Here is a 21,854-nt window from a genome sequence, read left to right on the forward strand (position 1 = left end):
TTAATTAATAATTGATCATTAATAACCACTCATTCGGGAAACTCCCCCGGTCTCCAAGTCCCTCCCAGCCAGGCTGTCTTCATGAGACCCTTAGCCACGTTGTGTGGCTGGGGAAAGTGAAGCACAGAGCACAGCACACACCCGTTACAGGGATAGAACCCAGGAGTCCTGGCTCCCAGCCCCCCCCAAACATGACCCCACTCCAGAGCTGAGAGTGGAACCCAGGAGGTCTGCTTCCCAACCACCCCCATCCTGCTCTAACCACTAGACCTCACTCCCCTCCCCGAGCTGGGATAGAACCCAGGAGTCCTGGCTCCCAGCCCCTGCTCTAACCACTAGACTCCCCTCCCCGAGCTGGGGATAGAGTCCTGGCCCCCAGCTCCCCTCCAGCCCCCCCCAGTTACTAATTATGCCTTTGCGCTGCAGGGCTAATTAAATCCCTAATGAGCAATGACTCTAGTCATTGGCTGGCCTGGCAGGAAACCCTGCCCCGGCCACCTCCCATCGGCCCCACGGCCCCGCCCCCCAACCACACCCCCCCCAACAGCGTCGCCCCCACCGCGCCCTAGGGCCCGCCCCTCCCGGCCGGGGCTGGCTGGGGGCCGGGTGGGGCGGGCTTGTGGGTGGCAGAGGAGGGGCCCATGGATCACGTCCTGCCAGTGCTCGGCTGATGGGGGGGAAGGGGAAGGGGAAGTGTGGGGCAGGAAGAGCAGCAGCGGGAAGGTCGGGGATCGGGGCGCCCCTCGGACGCGGCGTTTCCCCAGGCCAGGTAATCCCCGGCTCCGAGCCGTGCTCCGGCTGGGCTGGGCCCCTCCATGCACCGCCCCGTGCCCCACCCCAGAGGCGGCTGCATCTCAGCGCCCAGCGAGGGGTCCCAGGGGTCATGGCACTCCAAGGTATCTGCTGGGTCCAGCCCCCGGGGACCCCGGAATTGGGGGGGGCTCCCTATCCAGCCCCACAGCGACGAGGGCTCTATGTGTTTATGTGGGGTCAGGGCGAGGGGTAGGGGCCGGCTTGGCAGCCCCCTGACTCTGGGTGCGGAGTGAGGTCTAGTGGTTGGAGCCGGGGCTGGGAGTCAGGACTCCTGGGTTCTATCCCCGGTTCTGGGCGGGCAGTAGGGGCTAGTGGTTGGAGCAGGCGTCTCCCTGCTCTGTCTTGTGTCCCCGAGCTGTGGTTCCCTCTGGGCTTTAACCCTTTGTTCTCCTACTTGTGTGGTCCTCACAGCAGCTTCAGCAGAGAGGGGGGCCAGCTTTGCAGATGAAGACCCACACACTCTGCCCCCTAAGGGGGGATCCCTCTAAGCTGGAGCTGAGATACAGCTGCCTCTGGGTTGGGATGTGGGGGGCTGTTGATATGGGGATACCTTGCCCAACATTAAGAGGTGGCCACATCTGGGGTGGAGCACGGCAGCTGTTTACACAGGCACCCCTCGCCCGGCGCTGAGTTGCGGCCCCTCTGGGGTGGGGTGCAGAATAGAAAGAGGAATTGGTTTGTGGAACTCGGGGCTGGGGCTGGAGCACGCATGCCAGGAACAGGGCCGTGCCCCACGCCCCCACCCCGCTTCCCCGCCTGCCCTCTGGAAGGCCCCAGCGCACATGCCTTCGGGTTGTGGTACCGACCCATGGCCCCAGAAGGACGTCATTCCTGCCGAGAGAACCCCGGAGTCCTAGTTCCCAGCCCCTCCCCCCCAGTTGTTTTTGTAGGGCCTCCATGTGTGCGACTCCCGTGCGTCTCACGGGGGTGACTGCTTGCATTGCAGGGACTGTCTCTGCCAGGATGCTCCCCCTCTTCCTCCTGGCCATGGCCCTGCCCCACGCGGCTGGGGGGGGCATCTCCTGCTATGACGATGCCGGGCAGCCCGTGGACTGGTGAGTCCCCCCTTCTTTCCCTCATGTTGCCCCCCCCAATGTGGCTCATAGAACCTGTCAAGGGGCAGCGTCCCACTGGGCTTAAACAAGGAGGGGGGCTTCTCTGGTTCTCGTGGCACATTTCCCCCCACCCCCTAACCGCCCCCTGCCCCCCCCCAGCCACGTGCCAGCTGAGTAGGTATTGCACCCTGCGGTTCCCTGTGTATGGCTCCCCCCCCATGCAGGGGGTCTGGCCCTAAAGGGTTAACAGGGTCCCGTCTCCCCCCCCCAGGTTCTTGGCCTACAAGCTGCCCCGGGCCCGGCACAGCCCCCTGGCCGCCGGCATGCACTACATGTACCAGGACGCCCGCTCCGGCGGCTGGGTGCCCGGCCGTGCCCTCATGAACAGCACCCAGGGCGCCGTGGGCAGGACCCTGCTGCAGCTTTACCAAGGGGCCAACAGGAGGGTGAGTCTGGGGGGGGGCGCTGGGGGAGCAGAGGGAGCAGGAGGCAGTGGGGGGAGGATGGCGCTGGGGATAAGTTGGGCAGGGGGGCAGGACAGAGAGGGGCGGGGGGCAGGGCAGAGGTGGGGGCGGGGGGCAGGGTCTCCCCAACACTCAGTCCCCCCCCCCATTTCTGTTGCAGGCGGAGGACGCGGCCTACGTCCTGTACAACGACCAGCCCCCCAAGAACGTCAGCTCCTCCAGCAACCGGGGGCACACCAAGGGTAACCCCCCCCGACCTGAGCCCAGCTGTCACCAGCCAACGCTTGGGGGGGGGGGCTGCCCCCTGCTGGGGAGATGCGAGTCTGCCCCCAAGGGGGGATTGAAACAAGCCCCCCCCCCCCAGACAACAACGCTGGCTCTGGGCGGGGAGGGGGGTCTAGAGGTTGCGGGGGGCTGGGAGCCAGGACTCCTGGGTTCTCCCCCCTGCCCATCTGGACCCTGACTCTCTGCCCTCGTGTTCCCGTCTCCCAGGCGTCGTCCTGCTGGACAGAGCCCAGGGCTTCTGGCTGTTGCACAGCACCCCCAGCTACCCGCCCCCCACGGCGGAGACCTACGCCTGGCCCCACAGCGGCCTGCATAACGGCCAGTCCTTCCTCTGCGTCACCTTCCCCTACGCGCAGTTCGAGGAGATTGGTAGGTGGTTCGTCTGCCGGGACGCCTGGGTTCTCTCGCCAGCTCTGGGAGGGGAGTGGGGTCTAGTGGTTAGAGCAGAGGGCTGGGCGCCCGGACACCTGGGTTCTATCCCAGCTCTGACCGCTGCAGGGACTGACTCTGTGTCTATCCTCACGCGGGTGCAACCGGGCTGTGGCACGGTGACACCCCCACCCCCATGTGCCACACCCTGCCCTCTGTGGTGGGGGAGGGGGCTCAGTCTCCTGGGGCAGCATCTGTGATGGGGACAGCTGGACTGAGCCCCAGCAAACTCGTTTCACCCAGGGGGTGGCGGGGTTGTGGGACTCAGGGCTGGGGCCATCCCGCTGCCCCCCCTCCCCCAACCTCCCTCCCCCAACTCCCCCTAGGGACCCAGCTGAGGTTCACCGACCCCGAGGTGTACGACGCCCGGGTGCAGGGAGCCTTCGCCCAGGACCTGCCTGACCTGCGCCTGGCCTCCGAGATGCAGCACGTCCGGGAGGCCCCCTGGAACCGCAGCGTGGCCCTGACCTCGCTGGGGGGCCGCCAATTCCTCAGCCTGGGCAAGTTCCGGCTCTTCCATGACGGTGAGAATGGGGGGGGGGAACCTGGTGGGAGCCGTGTTTGGGGGGACAAGTAGCTGGCATGGCAGGTCCCAGACCCACACTCACGCATGGGGGGGCTGATAACCCTCCCAACGCACCGCAACCCCCCAGCTTTATAACCGCCATCCCCCCCCCCCCCCCGCCCCCGCAACACCTCAGCCTCACGGTTCCCTAGATCCGGCTGGCTGCCCCCAATTCCTCCTGGGGTCTCTTCCCCTCCGCTCCAGGGCTCTCCTGTCCCCCCAGATCTACCCCCCCCAGCCTTCTCACCGCCCTCCAAGGTCTTCTTCCCAGATCTGCCCCCACAGTCCCTCTGTCCCCCCATGGGTCACTTCCCTCTCCCTCCAGCTCTCTGACCTGCCCCGCTCTCTGCCCCCCAGATCTCTACTCCGGCTGGCTGGCCCAGGCTCTCTCCAGCAACCTCTACGTCCAGTTCTGGCCCAACTCGCGGGGCGTCCTGCCCTCCAACTGCTCGGGGCCCTACCGGGTCTATAACGTCCAGGAGCTGGGCTTCCCGGCCCCGGGGCCCAGCTTCTCGGCCACCGTCGACCACTCCAAGTGGTGCGTGAGCGTCGAGGACACGCCCGGCTGGGCCTGCGTGGGCGACATGAACCGCAACCAGGAGGAGGAGCAGCGGGGAGGGGGGGCCCTGTGCCAGCGGGACCATGCCGTCTGGAAATCCTATTATGCCCTGGTGCAGGAGTATAACGACTGTGACAGCACGCCTCAGCTCTCTGAGAGGGGAGCGGGGTCTAGGGGGTAGAGCCGGGGCAGGCGGCAGGGAGGCTAGGAATCAGGGCTCCTGAGTTCTCTGCCCGGCTCTGCCAGTGTCTTTCTGTGGGACCTCGGGCACTTCATTTGTCCTTTCAGTGCCTCAGTTTCCCCATATGTGATGAGGAACAATTGCACTCACCTACCTCTCTGGGGCTGTGGGGGTGGGGTTCAATCGTGTCTGCAAAGCGGTGGGGGTCTCCACACCCCTGTATAAATGCAGCCCCTCCCCACTGGGTATTTCAATAATCATCTCGAGATTTCTAAGTCAGTCTCACGATTTTCTTGGCGTGTCACAGCGGCGCCCTGGGGGTGGCCGGGATGGGGGGGGGACAGCCCCGTCAATACCCAGTGTGCTCTAGAGGAGAGAGGTCGGCAGGACACCTGGGTTCCGTGCCCTGCCCTGCCTCCCTGTGCAACCCTGGCTATGGCACTTAGCCACCCTGTGCCTCAGTTTCCTCACCCGTATAATGGGGCTAATGGCCCTGCCCTGCCCCACGGGTGGGCGGGAGGGCTGAGGATAAATCGTGTAAAGGCCAGGGGCTGCCCAGCCGCTGCAGGGAGCTGGCTATGCTCAGTGCGCCCCTGGCCTGGCTGGTGACTCACATGGGGGGAAGGAGTTTAGGGGGGCTCAGCCCATGTGGATGGGGTCCCCCTCTGCCCCCAAAGAGAGGTGCTCCGGGGCGGGGGGGGGGCAGGAGCTTTCAGCGTCACCTCCAGGCTGCTACATGGAAAGGCTCACGTGACGCCAGCCGGGCCCCAGGCTGCTCAAAGGGAGAGAGACAGCTGGGCGGGGGGAATCTTGGGGGGCTACTGATACTGACTGCACCCCTGAGCTAGATCCCCAGCGCCCAGCCCTCCCCATGCACTCAGCTATCTGTCCATCCACCCCCCATCTGTCTGGGTGCTATGAGGGGCAGGTTATTCCATCCATGTCCACTAGAGGGAGCCTTGCCCCATCCTCTGCAACCCTGGGCCTGGCCACTGGGGTGGGGGGGGATGCCGGGGTAGCTGGGCCTGTGGGTCTGTCCCCAGTAGCCCCCCCGCCCCCGGGAGTGGCCCAGACTAGCAGGGCAGCTGAACATTGCAGTCACTGTGGCTGGGGTCTGCACTGAGGGCGGCCCTGGGCGTATCTGTGTTGGTGGGGTCAGGGTGTGTGCATGGCGCTGCACGTGTCGGGGTGGATGTTGGAGGGGGGTTCGTGTTGCAACGTGTGTGTTGTGGGGTTGACTGTGTATGGGTGTTGGGTGTGTTGCCTACAGGTGGTGTGTGTCGGTCATGGAGTGCATGGGGCTGTGTGTGTGTGTGTTTTGCAGGGCGTGGGGGTTATGTGGGGTGTGTTGCAGTGTGTGTTGGAGTGTGGAGGGGTTTTGCAGGACATGGGTGGGGGCTGGCTGTGTGCAGTGTGTGTGTTGTGGAGTATGTTGTCTACAAGCCATGGGTGGCACCGGGGTGGGGTGGCCGTGTGTGCAGCTGTGATGGTGTGTGTGAGGGGGTGTATGTGTGTTGCAATGTGTATGTCTTGGGCTGTGGGTGTGGAGTGTCTGGGGGGGTGTTGGGGGGAGTGTGGGCGCTGGAGTGGTGAGTGGTGGGGCTTTGCAGTGTGTGTGTGTAGGTGTGTGTGTGTAGTGGGGGGGGGGCTTCATGTCTTTACAATCTGTGCCAGCAGAGGGCGCCCTGTCCCCCTCCCCTGCCGGCGCTGCTGCGTTCCAAGCCCTCGCCCAACAGGACGTTTGGCTTTAGGTGTTTTGGTAGGACCTACCCTTACCCCCGGCTCGGCCGGCATGCTGGGGGAAGGGAGAAATCTGTGTGTGCAGCCAGCTCTGTCCCTGCCCAGCCGTCAGGCTGAGCTCCCAATGCCTCGACCTGCCCCCCCCCGCTCCCAGTCCCTGCGGTGGGGCCGGCCCTCCGGGTGGGGGGGTAACAGGCTACAGGTGAAACCAGGCCGGGCCATCCCCCCCCCCCCCCGGCCCCTGCTAGCGCCGCGGGGGTGGGGGGGATCTGACCTCACGGCTCCCCGTCTCTGGGCCACTGCTGGTGGGTGGGATGAGTTTGCTGGATCTCAGCCCAGGCTCCTAGCGGGCCGGTGCCCCTGTCGCAGCAGCGCCAATGGACCGGCACCGAACCCCCCCCCCCGGCCCACTGACGAGCGAATGGGACCGTCTGTAGCGGGGGGCTGCGGGGCGGGAGTGAGGGGCACCGGCTCAGCCCAGACCCGCAGACGGGGAAGATTCGCCCCCGGCCTCTCGGAAGCCGACCCTCCCCCCCCCGCGCGCTGGGGAGTGGGCGGAGCCTCGCGGGAAGGGGGCGGGGATCCCTATCCCCCGCCCCCCACTTGCGTTAGAACCCCCCCCCCCGGGAACCCAGGAGTCCTGCCTGCCAGCCCCTCCTCCACCCCTTAGACCCACCCCACTCCCCTCCCCGGGAACCCAGGAGTCCTGCCTCCCAGCCCCTCCTCCACCCCTTAGACCCCCCCCCGGGAACCCAGGAGTCCTGCCTCCCAGCCTCGCCCCCGCCCCCGCTGCACCCCCAGGTAGCCCCGGGCGGGGCGGGGCGGCGCGGCGGGCGCTGTAAATAGGCCGCCGGGAAGGGAACATCCTGTTCCCGCTGCGTTGCGCAACCCGCCCGCCGTGACCCTCCCTCTGCCCTGCTCGCCTCCCTCGGTCTCTCCCTCCCCTCTGCGGGCGGGCCTGAGCCCCCCCCCCACGCCCCATCCATAGGCGGAGTTTCCCAGAGCTGGGATAGAACCCAGGAGTCCTGGCTCCCAGCCCCTCCCCCTCGCTGTAACCACTGGACCCCACTCTCCGGCTCTGCCACGGTGGGGGGCTGGGATACCTCCCGCGTGTTCAGCCTAGACTGTGGCCCGTTCCCGTTGGGATGCGAGAAGCCAGCGGCGCCCCCTGCTGGAAGGAAAGGGAACCGCTGTGCCATGGGTCATAGACCCCTCTACTGCTGAGGGGGATTCTCCACCAGCTGAGCTGCCGGGGGCTTGTGACCTCAGCACAGGGGCTGTGAATTCTTCCCCCACCGCTGATCCTGAGTAGAGGTGGGGCACAGAACTGTGCGACCTATGTCATGTAACAGCCTGGGTCCCAGCCCCACCTCTGGGAGAGGAGGAGGGGCCTAGTGGTTAGAGTGGGGCGAGGGGCTGGGAGCTAGGACTCCTGGGTTCTATCCCCAGCTCTGGGAGGGAAGAGATGTCCAGGGGTTAGGGCAGGCAGCTGGAAGCTGGCAGGGGTGGGGGTCTGACCCCGTCCGCCCCCCAGGCCGGGGGTCCAGGACGTGGCACCGTCTCCTCTTGGCCTCCATCTGCTGCCTTGGCTGCTGGTGCCTGCGATGATGTAACTGGAGCCAGGCCACCAGCCAGAGCAGCTGGGCCTGGGCCAGGCTGTTACGTAAGAGCCGCCGGCTTGCGTAACCCCCTTCCCCACCCCCCCCGGCTCCCCCAGCGCCGGGGCTAGGCGTGGGGCCTGCTGTGTGGGCTGGGGGGGTCTGGCTGTGTGCGCATCAGGCCCCTGGGGTCACCTCCCTCTGCCTGGCTCCCAGCCTGACCCATTGATTTAACCTAGGGGGAGAGTCTCCCCCCTGGGCTGGTGCCCCCCTCCCAGGATCAGAGCCGGCGCCCCCTAGAGGGGAAAGCCTCCCTGTCCCATACCCTGCCCCCCCTCTCCCCCAGCCAGCCAGTCCCCCCTAAGTTTGGCCTGATGCAGGTTGTTGAGAGACCAGCAGCCCCAGCCCCACACCATGGACAACAGCAAAGAAGGAGCTACAGGACCCACAAATACACACACACACCAACTCCGGGACTGGGGCAAAGGGCCAGGAGCCAAAACACAGTGTGGGACAAACACACTCTCCCGCTGTGCACGTACGCACAGCACACGCACACCACGTGCACATGTACACACCCCCCCACACATGCAATGCACACACATGTGCACACGCACGCACACATGCAATGCACACACGCACCCACACACCAGTTGCCAGAAGTAGGGCAAAGGGCTTGGTGCTAAATTCACAGCGGCACACAAAACCCTTCCCAGCGCGCACATCCCTGAGTGCACAACCACTGTCATCTGCACACCACCAACACACACACACACACATTGTGTCTCACACCCCCCTGCCCCCACACTGCACAGCACCAACACACACACACATTGTGTCTCACACTCCCCCACACTGCACAGCACCAACACACACACACATTGTGTCTCACACCCCCCCTGCCCCCACACTGCACAGCACCAACACACACACACATTGTGTCTCACACTCCCCCACGCTGCACAGCACCAGCACACACACGTGGAATACCTTCAGACCTTACAAACTCTGTCAGATCCCACAAACAAACACACCCTCAGCCAGTCACACTGAACACACTCTCCTCAACACTCACCCACACACTGTACACCACTCAGACGCACACACACCCTGCCACGTATACTTCCATAAACCCACACTTTCCTCACACACACACACACACACACACACACACTCAGTGTGGCACACACCCACACAGCCCTCATACACCCACACCCACTCAATGTACACACATGCACACCCACCATATGCACGCTGGGGGCCACCCCTCCACCCCCATACACTCCCCTGTACGCTCAGTGTGCACACAGGCACATGCAAACACATCCATGGTGTGCACCCAGGCACACGCACGCATGCACACGCGCTGTGCACAGATGCATATACACACACACACACGCACAGATGCACACACGTGCTTATGCACGCACATGCACACACCCTGTAAATCGACGTTGTTGTCAACGGGGTGACACAAAGGTCCAGCAGCTGAGGATTTACCCCTTCCCACCCCCTCTACCCTCCACCTGCTCTTTGCGCCCGGACAGGCGAGGGGCGGGTGGTGTTTGTTTGCTGCGGCTGGTTCCTAGAAGGACGAAGTGAGACGTAACCAGCAAAGATTCCAAGGGCAACGGACGCAGGCCGGTTGATCCCAGCGGGCGGCTTGGAGGAGGCGCAATCCGGGGGGTGGGGGCCGCCAGGGTCAATCAGGGTCCGGCTTTGCACCAGGGGAGCTGAGAGCAGGCCCTTGGCCCTCTCCCAAGGGGGTGGGTTTGAAATCACCTGGGCCAGGCCTATAAAGCAAAGAGGAACCTGGGTTAGTGGCCAATACACCCACCTGGGACTCAGGGCAGCACCATACTAGCCCCAGCTCTGGGAGGGAAGTGGGGGGCAACTGGGGGGAGTGGGGGGAGGCTGGGAGTCAGGACTCCTGGGTTCTATTCCCAGCTCTGCCACTGATCTGTGGGTGAGCCTCTGTGCCTCAGTTTCCCCACCCATCTTTGTCAAGCTGTCTGGGGCAGGGTCTGCCACTGCAGTCCCCTGGCACAGTGGGGCCCTGATTTCAGCTGGGGGGGCCTCTCGGCATTACCGTAATTCACCTAATGAACAGGACTCTATCAGGCCCCCTTCGTGTGGCGGTACAGCAGAGAGGTGGTGCCATTACACAGCTCCTGGGGGCTCTGCCCTGCCTGTAGCAATAATAGGGCTTTTATCCTCCAGGTGGGAACGGGGGGGAGGCCAGCCCCCTTATTTATGGCTCCATCCGGATCTGGATCCGGTCCACCGGCCCCATTCACCTGCTGGATCGAGCCCCAGCTATTCCGGGGGCCCTTTGACATCAGCAGGTTGCCACGGCAACGCCTGGTTGCCAGCGCTCCGGCCCGGAGGAGAGAAGGGTTACTATGGAGAGAAAAAGGAGCTGCAGGAGGGGGGGGGGCCGGATGGGGGCAGGGGGGCCAGGGATAAAAGAACCCAGGAGTCCTGACTCCCCGCGCCCCCCTCTAGCCACTAGACCCCGCTCCCTGCCCCGAGCTGCGCCCAGACCCCGGCGCCCTGAGTCTCAGCGCTGGCGGGGGGGGAGGGGCCGGGAGCTAGGACTCCTGGGTTCTATCCCCACCTCTGGGAGGGGCGGGGCCCGTGGCTTGGAGCCGGGGGCCCCGGGGGTGTCTCGCAGTGACTCTGCTCCCCCCCCCCCCCGTCCTTTCCCAGCCCGGCTCCAGCGGAGCATCCCACCCCGTTGCCGGGGGGGAGGGGGAGCGGTCCCTGTTGCCATGGTGCGCGGTTGCCAGGGGGACGGGAGGGGGAGGGCGGTGACGTGCCGGGGTTACCCGAGGTGAGGCTGGGACCCGGGCTGAACCTGGCACAAATAGGGGCCGGCGCGGGCGGGCGCGGCAGACGCGGAGGCAGCGGCGAAGGGGCGCCGGGGCCTTATTGCAGCGTAGCGGCCCCAGGGCGGTAAGGAGCAGCGCCCATCCCCCGCCGGGCGCTACCCGCGGGGCACCGGAGCGGGGGCGATTGCCAGGGCGGAGGGTCCGGCTGCGGGGGAGACAGGCACGGCCCGCACCGAGACACCTGCGTGAGGGGGGGGAGGGACTGTGTGTGTGCGTGTGTGTGCGCGTGCATGGCTGTTTGCACGGCTCTGTGTGTGCGCCGTGCACGCGTGCACCAGGCCGTGAATGTGTGTGTCTGTGTGAGCAGTGTGCGGGCTGGTGTGGCTCTAAGTGTTAACATGCTGGTGTAACTTTGTGGGTGTTTTATAATTTGTTTGCATTTCTGGGTGCCTATACTTGCCTGTGTCCTTGTGGTGGTGTGTGTTTGCGGGCCTGTGTGTGTGTAGAGGCAGAGAGTATTTGGGAGGGGATGGCAAGTTTGTGTTTCTGCCTATGACTACACAGTTGTGCTAGCATGTGTGTATTTGTGGTCTCTGTGTGCAGCTTTGTCTTTTGAACCCGTCTGTGCTTTGCATTGGGGTTTGTGTACCTAGCCAGGTTGTGTACAGGGGGCTGGAACAGTTTGTGTAGTGCGATTGAACGTTGTATGTGATGGAAACCCCGCCAAGCCATGGGGGTGCGGCGGTCCCCCCCTCCCCCCACTCCTAATTCCAGCAACTATGGTTGTGTATTTGTTTATGGGTGTTTGTCTGTAGGTGTAATATATTGTCTGTGATCACACTGTGTGTGCAGATGGGTGTGCTGGTGTTTGTATATGTGTTTTGTGGTTGGAAGTGCAACTGCCTAGCTCTGTGTGTGTAGGCGTGGGTGCGTACACTTACGTGTTAACAGTTTGCATATATGGATGTGTGTACCTGTTCATGCCAGTGTGTTTGTGCATGGGTGTACATGTCCATATATGGGTGTGTATATATGATTGTATTATTTGTGTGTTAGCATGGATGTGTGTGTTTTGTTCTTGTGTGTACAACTGTGTGCATTGTATATGACTGTATTTCTTTGTATTCCTGTTTATGTGCTTAGAAAGATTTGTGTATTTGAGTATGAGACTGTGTGGAATATATATAAATAGTGTTGTGCGTGTTTGTAAGAGTGCGTGCCTGTATAGATGTGTGTGTCTGTGTGTAAATGTGTGCATGGTTGTGTACATTCATTTGCATTCGTATGGATATGTGTGTGTAAGCAAGTGTGATTGTGTGTTCTTGTATGGAAGTGTGGTGTGTTTGTGTGTATGTGATTATGTATTTCGACGTATGTGTATCTCTGTTGTACCTCGGTGTATGTGATTGTGTGTCTGGCTGGTTGTGTGACTGGCTGACTCTGCATATTGTGTGACTGGCTGGCTCTGTGTGTGTGTGTGTGTGTGTGTGTGTGTGTGTGAGAGAGATTCTGACTGGCTGGGGCTGTGTGTGTGCAGTTGTGGCTGTGTGTGATTCTGGCTGCCTGGCTGTGCGTGTGAGTGTGATTGTGTGCCTGGCTGTGCGTGTGTGATTCTGGGTGCGATTGCTTCACTGTTTCTTTCCTAAATAAAACAACAACAACCCCCCCCTCTCCCCCCGCCATCTCCGGTGCCTGGAACATTAACCCCTTCACTGCTGCTGCAGCTTGGTGCAATTTCTGCCCCCTCCCCCCCGCTGGAGATTAACCCTGGGAGTGCCGGGGGGGGGGGGGGACGGTGGGGGGAGGAGAGCGGCAGATCCCTCCCCCGCCCCTCCTGTGCAGGAGCCAAATATAGCAGCTGGCTCAGAACAAGCTTGTTTGTCCTGTGTGCGGGTGGGGCGGTCCCATCCCAGGACTGGAATGTCCCAGCAAAGTGGGGGGGCCGGCGTGGGGCGCGAAATGCCTGGAGCAGGGACAGCAGGTCTGGGGGAGGGGGAAAGGGCCGCCAGTCCGGGGTGGGGTTAAAACCCAGCCACATTGCAGGGAGGTTGGGGGACATATGGGGTGTCAGGGCTGGAGTCTGATCTCAGCCCCCCTCCTCCCTCGGGGTCAATCCGGAGTCGCCCCCTGACTGCATGGGGGAGCTCAGGATGGTGCATCCCTCCAGCTGTGCTCTGCACAACAAACTGCAGGGCGAGGGGGGGGAGGTCCTGCTTGCCCCAGAGGAAGAATGGGGTGAGGTCTGGCAGATTTATCCCTGTCTACGTTCATGTGAGCAGGAAAGGGGTGTGTGTGTGTGTGTGTGTGTGTGTGTGTGTGTGTGTGTGTGTGTGTGACTGCGTGTGTGGTGAGTCTGTTACGAGTGTGTGTGTGTCCGGGAGACCTTTATGGGACAGTGTTTGCGTGTGATTCTGTGTGTTGTGGCTAAGGGAGAGGTTACGTGCTGTTGATCTGTGTGTGGTGTGTGTGTGATTGTGTTAGTCTGATCTGTGGGTGTGATTGTGTTAAGCTGGCGTGAGTGTGTGGGGATGTGTTAGGCCGATTTGTGTTTTCTGGCTGTGTGATTGTGTTTTGTGGTGTGTGTGATCGTGGGTGTTGGTGTGTGTGCATTTACATGGGTGGGGTAAACTCCACACATACACACACACACACTGGTGCACGTGCAAATGCACACTCACACACACTTGTGCACATCCTCTCTCACACCCGCAAGGACGTCCACCCACGCGCATCCCCCGTTAGCCTCCGCGTGTCACCTGCCACGCGCTAACCCCCCCGTTTCTCCCCCCAGCCGGACGCGGCCTGTCCCCGGCGCCATGAGCTCACCCCCAGAGGAATCATCTCGCCCGCCCTCACCGGGCCCCGCCAACCTCTGCGTAGCCGTGTCCTGCTTTGCTGAGGAGGCTGCGTCCCTACTGACGGGCAGTGGGTCGCTGGCTCATTCGCGGCTGGCGGGGGGCGCCGGGCCGGGGGCAGGCCCCAGGACCCAGCTGGCCCGGCCGGGGGGGGGCCCGCCAACATGGCCCGGCGCAAGCGGGAGTTCACCCCCGAGGACAAGAAAGACGACGGCTACTGGGACAAGCGCAAGAAGAACAACGAGGCGGCCAAGCGCTCGCGAGAAAAGCGGCGCGTCAACGACCTGGCGCTGGAGAGCCGGGTGCTGGCCCTGCTGGAGGAGAACGCCCGGCTCAAGGCTGAGCTCCTGGCCCTCAAATTCCGCTTCGGCCTGATCCGTGAGCCGGCCGAGCCCCCCAGGCCGGCCGCCGCGCCCGCCCCCTACCCGTACCCGCTGGGCACTGAGCCCCTGCCACGCTACGGCCGCCCCTTCCAGCCGGAGCCGGGCGGCGGCTACTCCGAGGACTCCGGGTTCTCCACGCCCGGCAGCTCCAGCATGGGGAGCCCCGTTTTCTTCGAGGAGCGGGACGGGTTCGAGGGGCCCTGCCTGGTGCCGGAGGCCCCCGGGGAGGGGGGCGAGGCAGGCCGAGGAGGGCGCTATGACCCGGCGGGGGAGGCCGTCAAAAGCCTGCCCCACAAGCTGCGTTTCAAGATGGCCGGGGGGGCCGAGGAGATGGCGAGTGAGGCCCAGGCCCCCTACGCCCCGTCGCTGCCCACCGCCGGGGACTGGCGAGGGGGCGCAGCCGCAGGGGAGGACCAAAGGAACGGGGCGGCAGCGGCAGAGGTGGGGGCTGTGCCGTTCGGGGGAGGCTACAGCGCTGGGGGGTCACCCCCCGTCCCAATCCAGGAGCCCGGGTACCAGACGGAGAACAGCGTCCTCCGGAACCAGCTGGCGTCTCTGTCGGCCGAGGTGGCCCAGCTGAAGAAGTTCTTCTCCGAACAGATCCTGATCAAGATGAACTGAGTGGGGGCGGATCCGGGGGGTGTTAGGAGGCTGGGAGCAGCTGTGGGGTGTGATCTCCCCTCTCTGGGGCCCTTCCCCCACATGCTGATTTATTCCCCCCTTGTATATTTGTACAGATTTCTGCCCCTCTGGGCGCGTGGGTGGGTTTCTATCATGTATCCGTAGGCAGAGACTTTTAATATAATAAACACCTTTCCTGGGGGGGCGCGGCCCTGCTGATTGGGGTGGCTCCCCCGAGATCCTAATGTGCACAGCAAAGATCAGACCCTTGGGCCCATCTGCCTCGGTATCCTGCCCCCGCCGTGCCAGATCACTCCCCGCTGCGCAGCCGCTTGGCCCCTCCGCAGGGCGGGCTCTATAACTTGGCTACGGGGTTGCCAAACATCGGTGGGGGAACCTGTGCTGCCCCCCAATGCAGGGGGGCCGGAGCCCACAGGGAGCGCAGAGGCGCCGAGTCTGTAGCGGTGCACGGCGCCACTATCCGCCCACAGCCAACCCCAACTGCTGTGGTTGGATTTGGACCCAGGTCCCACCTCCCTCCTCCTGCCTCCATCCGGTAGCAGCGTGGCACCAGCGCCAAGCTCTGCAATGCCACTGGCCGTGTACATCTGGGGATGTCTCACCCCACCCAGAGATGCAGCCGCTGCTGGGGTGGGGGCGCAGAGGATCTCTCACCTGGCGCTGAGATGCAGCTGCCTCTTGGGTGGAGCGTGAGGGCTGTTTATACACGATCTCTTGCCTGGTGCTGAGATGCATCTGGAGTGGGGCCTGGGACCTGGGGTCTGGAGAAACTCCACTTCTAGGGCCCTGATCTCAGAGTCAGAGCCCGCTGCAAGGAAAGTACTGTGGGGGGCTCCGGTCCCCCGCCTGCTCGTGCCCCCTGACGTTTGTAATTGGGCCGCTGCCCTGCGAGGCCGGCTGAACGCATCCAGCTGGGCCGGCTCCAGCCTGTGCGCTGCAAACTTCTCCGCGCAGTGGTGCTCCGCCCCCATCCATGGTCTCGTGCTCCGCCAGGGCACCAGGTGCCGGGTCTGTTGCCCCCCCAGAGGACAGGTTGCCCTGGTGGCCAGCCTGGCCTCTGCCCTAGTCCCACCGCCCGCCAGGGACCTCCGCTGGCGACTCCTCCATGGGGCCACTAGCCCAGGCGGGTGGTTGGCATGGTTCGCTGAGACTCCCGCTGTGCACGTCCAGCATGCCAGGCGGCGAGCGCGGTTCCGGCTCGTCCAGCGTCTCCTGCTGAGGTACCCTTGTGTTTGCAGGCCCTGCTGCACCCCCCTCATCAGCCCCGTCCTGGCACTGCCCCTAGGGGCCGATCCCCCGGCCAGGAGGGTGCAGCTGGGCAGGGGATGCCCTGCGACTGTGTGGCCCGGTCCCTGGGTGGATCCCAGCTTCGGGCAACGTTCGTGTCCACTGGCTCCTCGGACTCCTTTGGGGCACGGCGGGCGCTGAGCGGGGTTCTGTTCTCGGGGTCCCCCTCTGAAACCCTGCGACCTTCCCTCCCGTCCTGGCTGGCCCAGTTTCTGTCCCCCACAGTCAGTTGTGGCCCGGACTTTGTGCTCCCCTTGGTCGGGGGGGGGGGGGGGGGGCGGCTGGGTCTCCGCACGTCCATGCCAGCGCCGGTAACAGGTACCTGGAGAGGGGCTGGGGGTGGGTCACTCTTCCAGTTGCCATAGCGACTTGGGGGAAAGGAAAGGAGGGCCCCCTAGGAGAGAGCCTTGCTGGAGGGGGCTAGGAGGATGGGCCGCTGCAGCTCAAATGGGGGGGGAAGGGGCCCTGCTTGAAGCTGGGGGAGGGCTCTGATGAGGGAGGGGCTTCGGCTCAGGGGTGAAGGAGGATGCCCATCCCAGGGCATCCTGCTCTTCAGAACATCAGCTCCCTGGGTGGGGTGTGGGAGCTGACCCCCCTCCCAACTGCTCCCTGTGCAAACTACCCCAGCCAGGCCTGTGCTACTCCTCCCAAACTACACTTCCCAGGATGCACAGGGGCCACAAAACTACATTTCCCAGGGTGCTGTGGGACTTAAAAAAACTACATCTCCCAAGATGCCCTGGGACCTTAAAACTACTTTTCCCAGGATGCTCTGGGACTGAACTGACTTTTCCAGGACGCTCCTTACTCTTGAAATGTGGCCATCTCGGGTGTGGGTTGTAGCAGTTGTTCAGAGCCGGAAGCTGCGGGGAATCCGTCCGAGCCCAGGAAAGTTGCAGTGGGAGTTAAGGAAGCCGGATGCAACTCTCCAGGCTGGGACTTGGCCAAGTTGTCTTTGTTTTTGCAGTGCGAACTGGGCGAAGGTCCCTGGCGTCTGTTCCCAGCGCGGGGAGGGTAGTGGTTCTGCTAGGTGGGGGCCAGGACGCCTGGGTTCTATCCCCAGCTCTGGGGTGGGAGTGCTGTCTAGTGGGTTAGAGCAGGGGGATGGAGCCAGGACTCCTGGGTTACATGGCTGGCTTGCCCATTGATTCACTGTGTGACCCCAGGGACACCAGGACCCTTGTTTCTCCCTGGATGGAGGGGCGAGGCTGTGAGGTCAGGCAGAGCTGCACTGCCCTAGGTACGCAACTGGGCTGAAATCCTGCCCCATGCCTTCCTGCCCCTACAGATAGCCTGACCTGGCCCACCCCCATGGCCCAGCTACCCCCGTATCAAGCCTGTCCGAGCTGAGCCTGCCTCTGAGGAGGAACACTTCCTGTAGGTCCTATATAAACAACAGTGGGGCGAGTGGCCTGGGTGCCTGCGGATGAGATGGGGAGAGTGGGAGGTCCCTCACATGGGGGGGGGGGAGAAAAGCCACTTGGGGTGCTTATGCTGGGGGAGGCACATTTGGGGGGGCGTTGGAGGGCTCATCCCACCCTGGGGGGGCACGGAGACCCCAGTCTCTGCCAAGGAGCCGTAGCTGCAGGGTGCGGCCCGGCCCACAGGTGGCGCTGCAGATGTGGTTATTGACTGACACAGCTGGGCTGATCCAGGCTAGCTTCAAGTTCTTGTCCCTTTGACCCATAGATTCTCCCCCCCCCCCCCAATCTATCCCCCTCATCTATCTGAGCGACAAGGTGGGCGAGGGAATACCTTGCCTTGGCCCAGCCTCTCCTGGTGAGAGAGAGACGCATACGCGTGTCACAGAGCTCCTCTCCAGGTCTGGAAAAGGGGCGCCGAGCGCCACGGCGAAATCCAAGGGGGACAGGTAGTTTAGCATGAGGATATGCTAAACCTCATATGCTAAACTATCCTCATAGGCCAAAAAAGGGGGGGCCAGTGGGGAAGAGCTGGTTGTAAAAAGCCATAAATCCAGTGTGTTTATTAAGGATTTTTAGTGTTTAGCAAAGTTAGGGTTTTCAGTTCCCGGCCTCGCCTTTTGCAGGTATCGTGCAGGTTTTCTCTGAGGGGTCAGCTATGGAGCCATCGCCTTGTGAAAATGGCCGGTCTGTTCCCACGGGTGCCTTTGTCTTGGATCGTTTTCCTGTCCGGGTTCGTTCAAGCGCGCAGTGATTGGCCGGTTCCTCCCACGTGGCGTTATTGGGGCGTTTAGGGCCCTGGATGAGGTGCGCTAGGCACATGGACGTCCCACGGGGCCTTGACAGATGTGTTGGGGGGGGGGTTGATCATGGTGGCAGTGGAGACGTGTCTGCATCTGTTGTTCTGGCCGGGTCTGGAGCCACGTTGAGGTGGTGGGTCCTGGGCTGTGAGGAGCTGGCCTCTGCCCATGGACTTTGGTGAGGTGGGAAGGAGTTTGAAGGCAGAAGAGGGGGGTCAGGAAAGATTTTCTTTCAGAATGTGCTCCCCTTGAAGCATGCGTGTAATTGCTGACTGCTGCCCCTTTTGGGTGCCTGTGTGGGGTGGTCGCTGATACCTGGGGGTGAGTGGGCAGAGGGGGTTTTATTTCCATATGAAAGCAGGTTCTCTTGGCGTGTGTGGGCGGCCCATTTTGTGATGTGATCAACTTCTCTGGTGACGTGTCCTTGTTTGGTGAAGGTGGTTCTAAGCGTGCTGAGATGTGGAGCCTGGACTTTCTCCTCGGAGCGTGTTCTGTGGCATCTGAGCTCCTGGCGGGAGGCAGTGGCTGTCTTGGTGTGCGGGGGGTGGTTATGGGGTCGGTGACGTTCGGGGTGGCGATCGGGGGGCTTTCTTGCATGAAAGGTGCCAGGAGCGTGCTGGAGGCTGGCGTCAGAGGCAGGAGTGGAGATCTCAGTAGCCAGTGAGAGATGATCAGGCGGGGGGAGGCTGGAAAGGGTCGTGACAGTGCACGTCACGGTTTCAGGGTAACGGCAACTGTGTTCCCCGGTCCACCAATGGCGCCTGCTTTAGGGTCCCAGCTTTCAGCTGTCATGGGCAGAGACCCACATCCCACTCCCCTCTGACTGAGGCTACCAGCTGTGGGGGTTACACTGTGATATCCCAGCAAGCCAGAGTGTAACCCCTGCTTCACCCCTGCCTGGTCCTCTGGAAATCCTGACCTGGCCCAGCCACCCCATACCAAGCCTGTCAGAGCTCAACCTGCGCCTGGGGAGTAGCACTTTCTGTAGGTCCTACGTAAACGACAGGTTATGCTTTGCTTTCTCTCCAATGGCTATGACAGTTGTAAGTGGGTTTGGCAAAATTCTATTTTTATTTTTGTATAATGTCATTAAATAATATCTGTTTATTTTTAAGTCTTATCGGCTATTTTTATCTATGTAAATGTTCACAGTTGTGTGAAATTAATTTAAGCATTGAAATTGAAATTTTAAGCATGTTTTAATTTTTTTTCATTGATTTAAATGTTCACAGTTGTGTGAAATTGTGCGGGGGAGTCAGACAATGGAGTGGGGGTTTCAGACAATAATTAACGGCTTACAGTCGGCACCGAGTCAAAAAGTTAAAGCTTTATAACTGACAACACAAACTGTCACATCACACGTCAAACTTTCAGCCTCGACTCTCACGCTAATACCTTCTCAGGCAGCGTTCCGCTTCCCTGGCCTGTCTGTACATTTCGAGTATTATCAAGGGAAATAACTTTTCATCGGTTTGCGTGTACGGCGCAATTGGCGCTTCTCGATGCTCACTGATCGAAATCTAACCTTCCAAGCTCAGGTATAAGTTACCCCCAGCTCCTTCTAAGCAAGCCCATTTATTAACGTGAAAACCACCAAAGAGCCGACACACCTGCTAAATACCAGAGCTCACCTCCATCTCCAGCCTAGGATGACAGTTCTTAAAATCCCACAGCTTGGTTTTCCCCACGATTACAAGTTCATATCCAGATCAACCACTAGGCAGAGCCGCCATTTCTTTGTACATCTCAGGCCTTTGATCGTGGCCTTCTGTAACAGTGATCACCAGACAAAGATTCCTTCTCCAGGGCACAGCGTCGAAAGGCTGGGTTTTTGAACAACCGGAGCTGCGGAATTTGCATTCATCTCTCCCTAGAGATTCCCCAAGAAATTCACTTCTTGTCCCGAAAATCCATGCTCGTCCGGCACGTTTTCGGGATAGTTTTCTGAGCTCACGGGTCTCACATCTGTGACGTCTTCTTGCTTCGAGGGGTTACCTCTAATCCCAGCTCCCAGTAATCCATCAATTTAATACAGCGAGGTCTTCCGAGGATATTGCTGGAAACCGGCGCATGACCCACCGCAGAGATGAGCTCGGTGGGGTAATATCTTTTATTGGACCAACTTCTGTGGGTGAAAGAGACAAGCTTCAACCCACAGAAGTTGGCCCCATACAAGTTCGGTATCATGATCAGCTTCGGTTGGCTGTGCGAGAGAAGGCAGAGCCAGCGGAGAGACACTCAGAGAGGAGGGGACATGGCCATTGTGACAGGCTGAGAGAATAAACTCCCCATACAAGTCTGTACAAATCTGATTCCTGGCCTGGGTCTCTTACCTTTAAAACAGCCACTGGTCACTCGCTCCCATTACCTGGGTGCTTCTTTTGACTGTAACTTTCTCCCGTCCTTCTGTTCCCCAACACCACTAATGCCGGGGGGGGGGGTGTTCTTCTCCCACCTCCAGCTATCACACGCCGGGCCGGTGTAATAACTGCGCTTTCAGTGGCGTCAGGGAGCTCTGCAGCTGAATCGCTCTCGGGTTGGGGGCAGCCAAATGTTACTGATCTTGGCGATTCTATTTGTTAGTTTCCTCCTCTTGGGCGGTCCCGCCATCCAGGCACAAAGGAGGCAGTGTGGCCTAGTGGGTGGCACACTAGCGTGGGATTTGGGAGATGCAGGTTCTATTCCCAGCTCTGCTACTGGGTGACCTGGAGTGAGTCGCTTCCTGGCCCTATGCCTCAGTTTACCCATCTGTAGAATGGGGGTGATTCTGACCTGCTGTCACAGATTCACAGGGTTGGTGCAACCCCCCCAGCTTTTAAACAGGCCTGTGGAGGAAGCCATGCAGTGTGCCCGGCCCCGAAGGGGTCCCATCCTTTCTTCATGGCAGGCCACACGGCCACCGAGCCTCTGGGCTCAGAACTCCTGTTTCACCCCCGTCAGCTCTGCCCAGCGAGTTCAACGGAGACGGACTGCTGGCCCGAGACTCCGTGCCTTCTTCAGGAATCAGTGCACCACAGCGAGGATTTGCAGAGACACCCGGCAGCCGTTTCAAAGCAGAGCAGGATTTAGCAGTCAGCTGGAACGTGGCAGCGGAAAGCCCTTACGTTAGCACAAGACAAAGTCCGTCCTGGACAAAACCAGGACCCTGCCCGGCCGTGCTGCTACGGAAAACATCTGGGCTCTGTCTCGCTGTCCTTGTCCATCTCGGTGTCTCGCACAAAGCCAACTCTTGTTTGGGCCTCCTGTCACCCCGCCGTCCATCAAACTCCTCGGGCAGGTTCCTGCCAGAGTCTCCCCTGTTGGGGGCTGTCAGTTGCCCAGGACGTGGGGTTCCCCTTATCTTTCCAGATCCTGCAGTTTGATGGGTCCGTTTCGACCACCCGCAGCCACTGGGAACCATCCCGAGGCAAGTCAGCCACGTCTCCTGTGGAAAAGCCCCCTGGAAAATTCCCCCTTCGCCACCCCTCTGGAAAGTGCTTTGCGATCTGTGGATGATCAAAGCTTCTGGAAGGTCTCTGGTCCTCTGCCTCTTCTCCAGCATTTAAAACTCCCTTTGGGACAGAGTCTCCTGAGCATAAATGGGGCTGTTTATACAGGGATCCCTCGCCCGGCGCTGAGACGCAGCCACCTCTGGGGTGGGGAGTGGGGCTGTTTATACAGGGATCCCTCGCCCGGGGCTGAGATGCAGCTGCCTCTGGGGTGTGGTGTTGCACCAAGGGTCAGTTTAAAGCTCTGGCGGGGGGAGCTCTGGCTCCATGGGCCTAGGGCACCCCCTGACCCGGCCTTAGAGGCTAACAGATCCCTTCTACCTCCCCCCTTCCCCACCATCCCTGCGGTCTAAGGCATCGCCAACCCAGCCGCAGGTAATGATGGCTCCATCCAAATTCAAATCCTGGGGGGTGGGGAAGGCGGGGAAGGGGCAGGGACCAGAGGGGGGCAGGGACCA

The 21,854-nt window shown here is 61.6% G+C and overlaps 1 protein-coding gene across 1 annotated transcript; it reads left to right on the forward strand.

Annotated features, from left to right (window-relative positions):
* The first annotated feature begins 637 nt into the window (after positions 1–637).
* Positions 638–5,593, forward strand: DNASE2 (deoxyribonuclease 2, lysosomal). Its single transcript, XM_067560372.1, has 7 exons — positions 638–769; positions 1,760–1,868; positions 2,140–2,314; positions 2,493–2,574; positions 2,825–2,986; positions 3,373–3,570; positions 3,969–5,593. Exons 2-7 carry the CDS (start codon positions 1,777–1,779, stop codon positions 4,349–4,351), a joined length of 1,092 nt encoding a protein of 363 aa, XP_067416473.1. The 5' UTR covers positions 638–769; positions 1,760–1,776; the 3' UTR covers positions 4,352–5,593.
* Positions 5,594–21,854: the final 16,261 nt, after the last annotated feature.

This window comes from Emydura macquarii, unplaced genomic scaffold, assembly GCF_026122565.2.
Source record: "Emydura macquarii macquarii isolate MOO-44397 ecotype Brisbane River unplaced genomic scaffold, CSIRO-AGI_Emac_v2 contig_2292, whole genome shotgun sequence".
Classification (NCBI taxonomy): domain Eukaryota; kingdom Metazoa; phylum Chordata; order Testudines; family Chelidae; genus Emydura; species Emydura macquarii.

Coding starts and splice junctions, on each gene's coding strand:
- DNASE2 (XM_067560372.1), top strand. CDS start 1,777: ATGCTCCCCCTCTTCCTCCTGGCCATGGCCCTGCCCCACGCGGCTGGG. Junction 2,575..2,824: donor CAACCGGGGGCACACCAAGG/GTAACCCCCCCC, acceptor CCCGTCTCCCAG/GCGTCGTCCTGCTGGACAGA. Junction 3,571..3,968: donor GTTCCGGCTCTTCCATGACG/GTGAGAATGGGG, acceptor TCTGCCCCCCAG/ATCTCTACTCCGGCTGGCTG.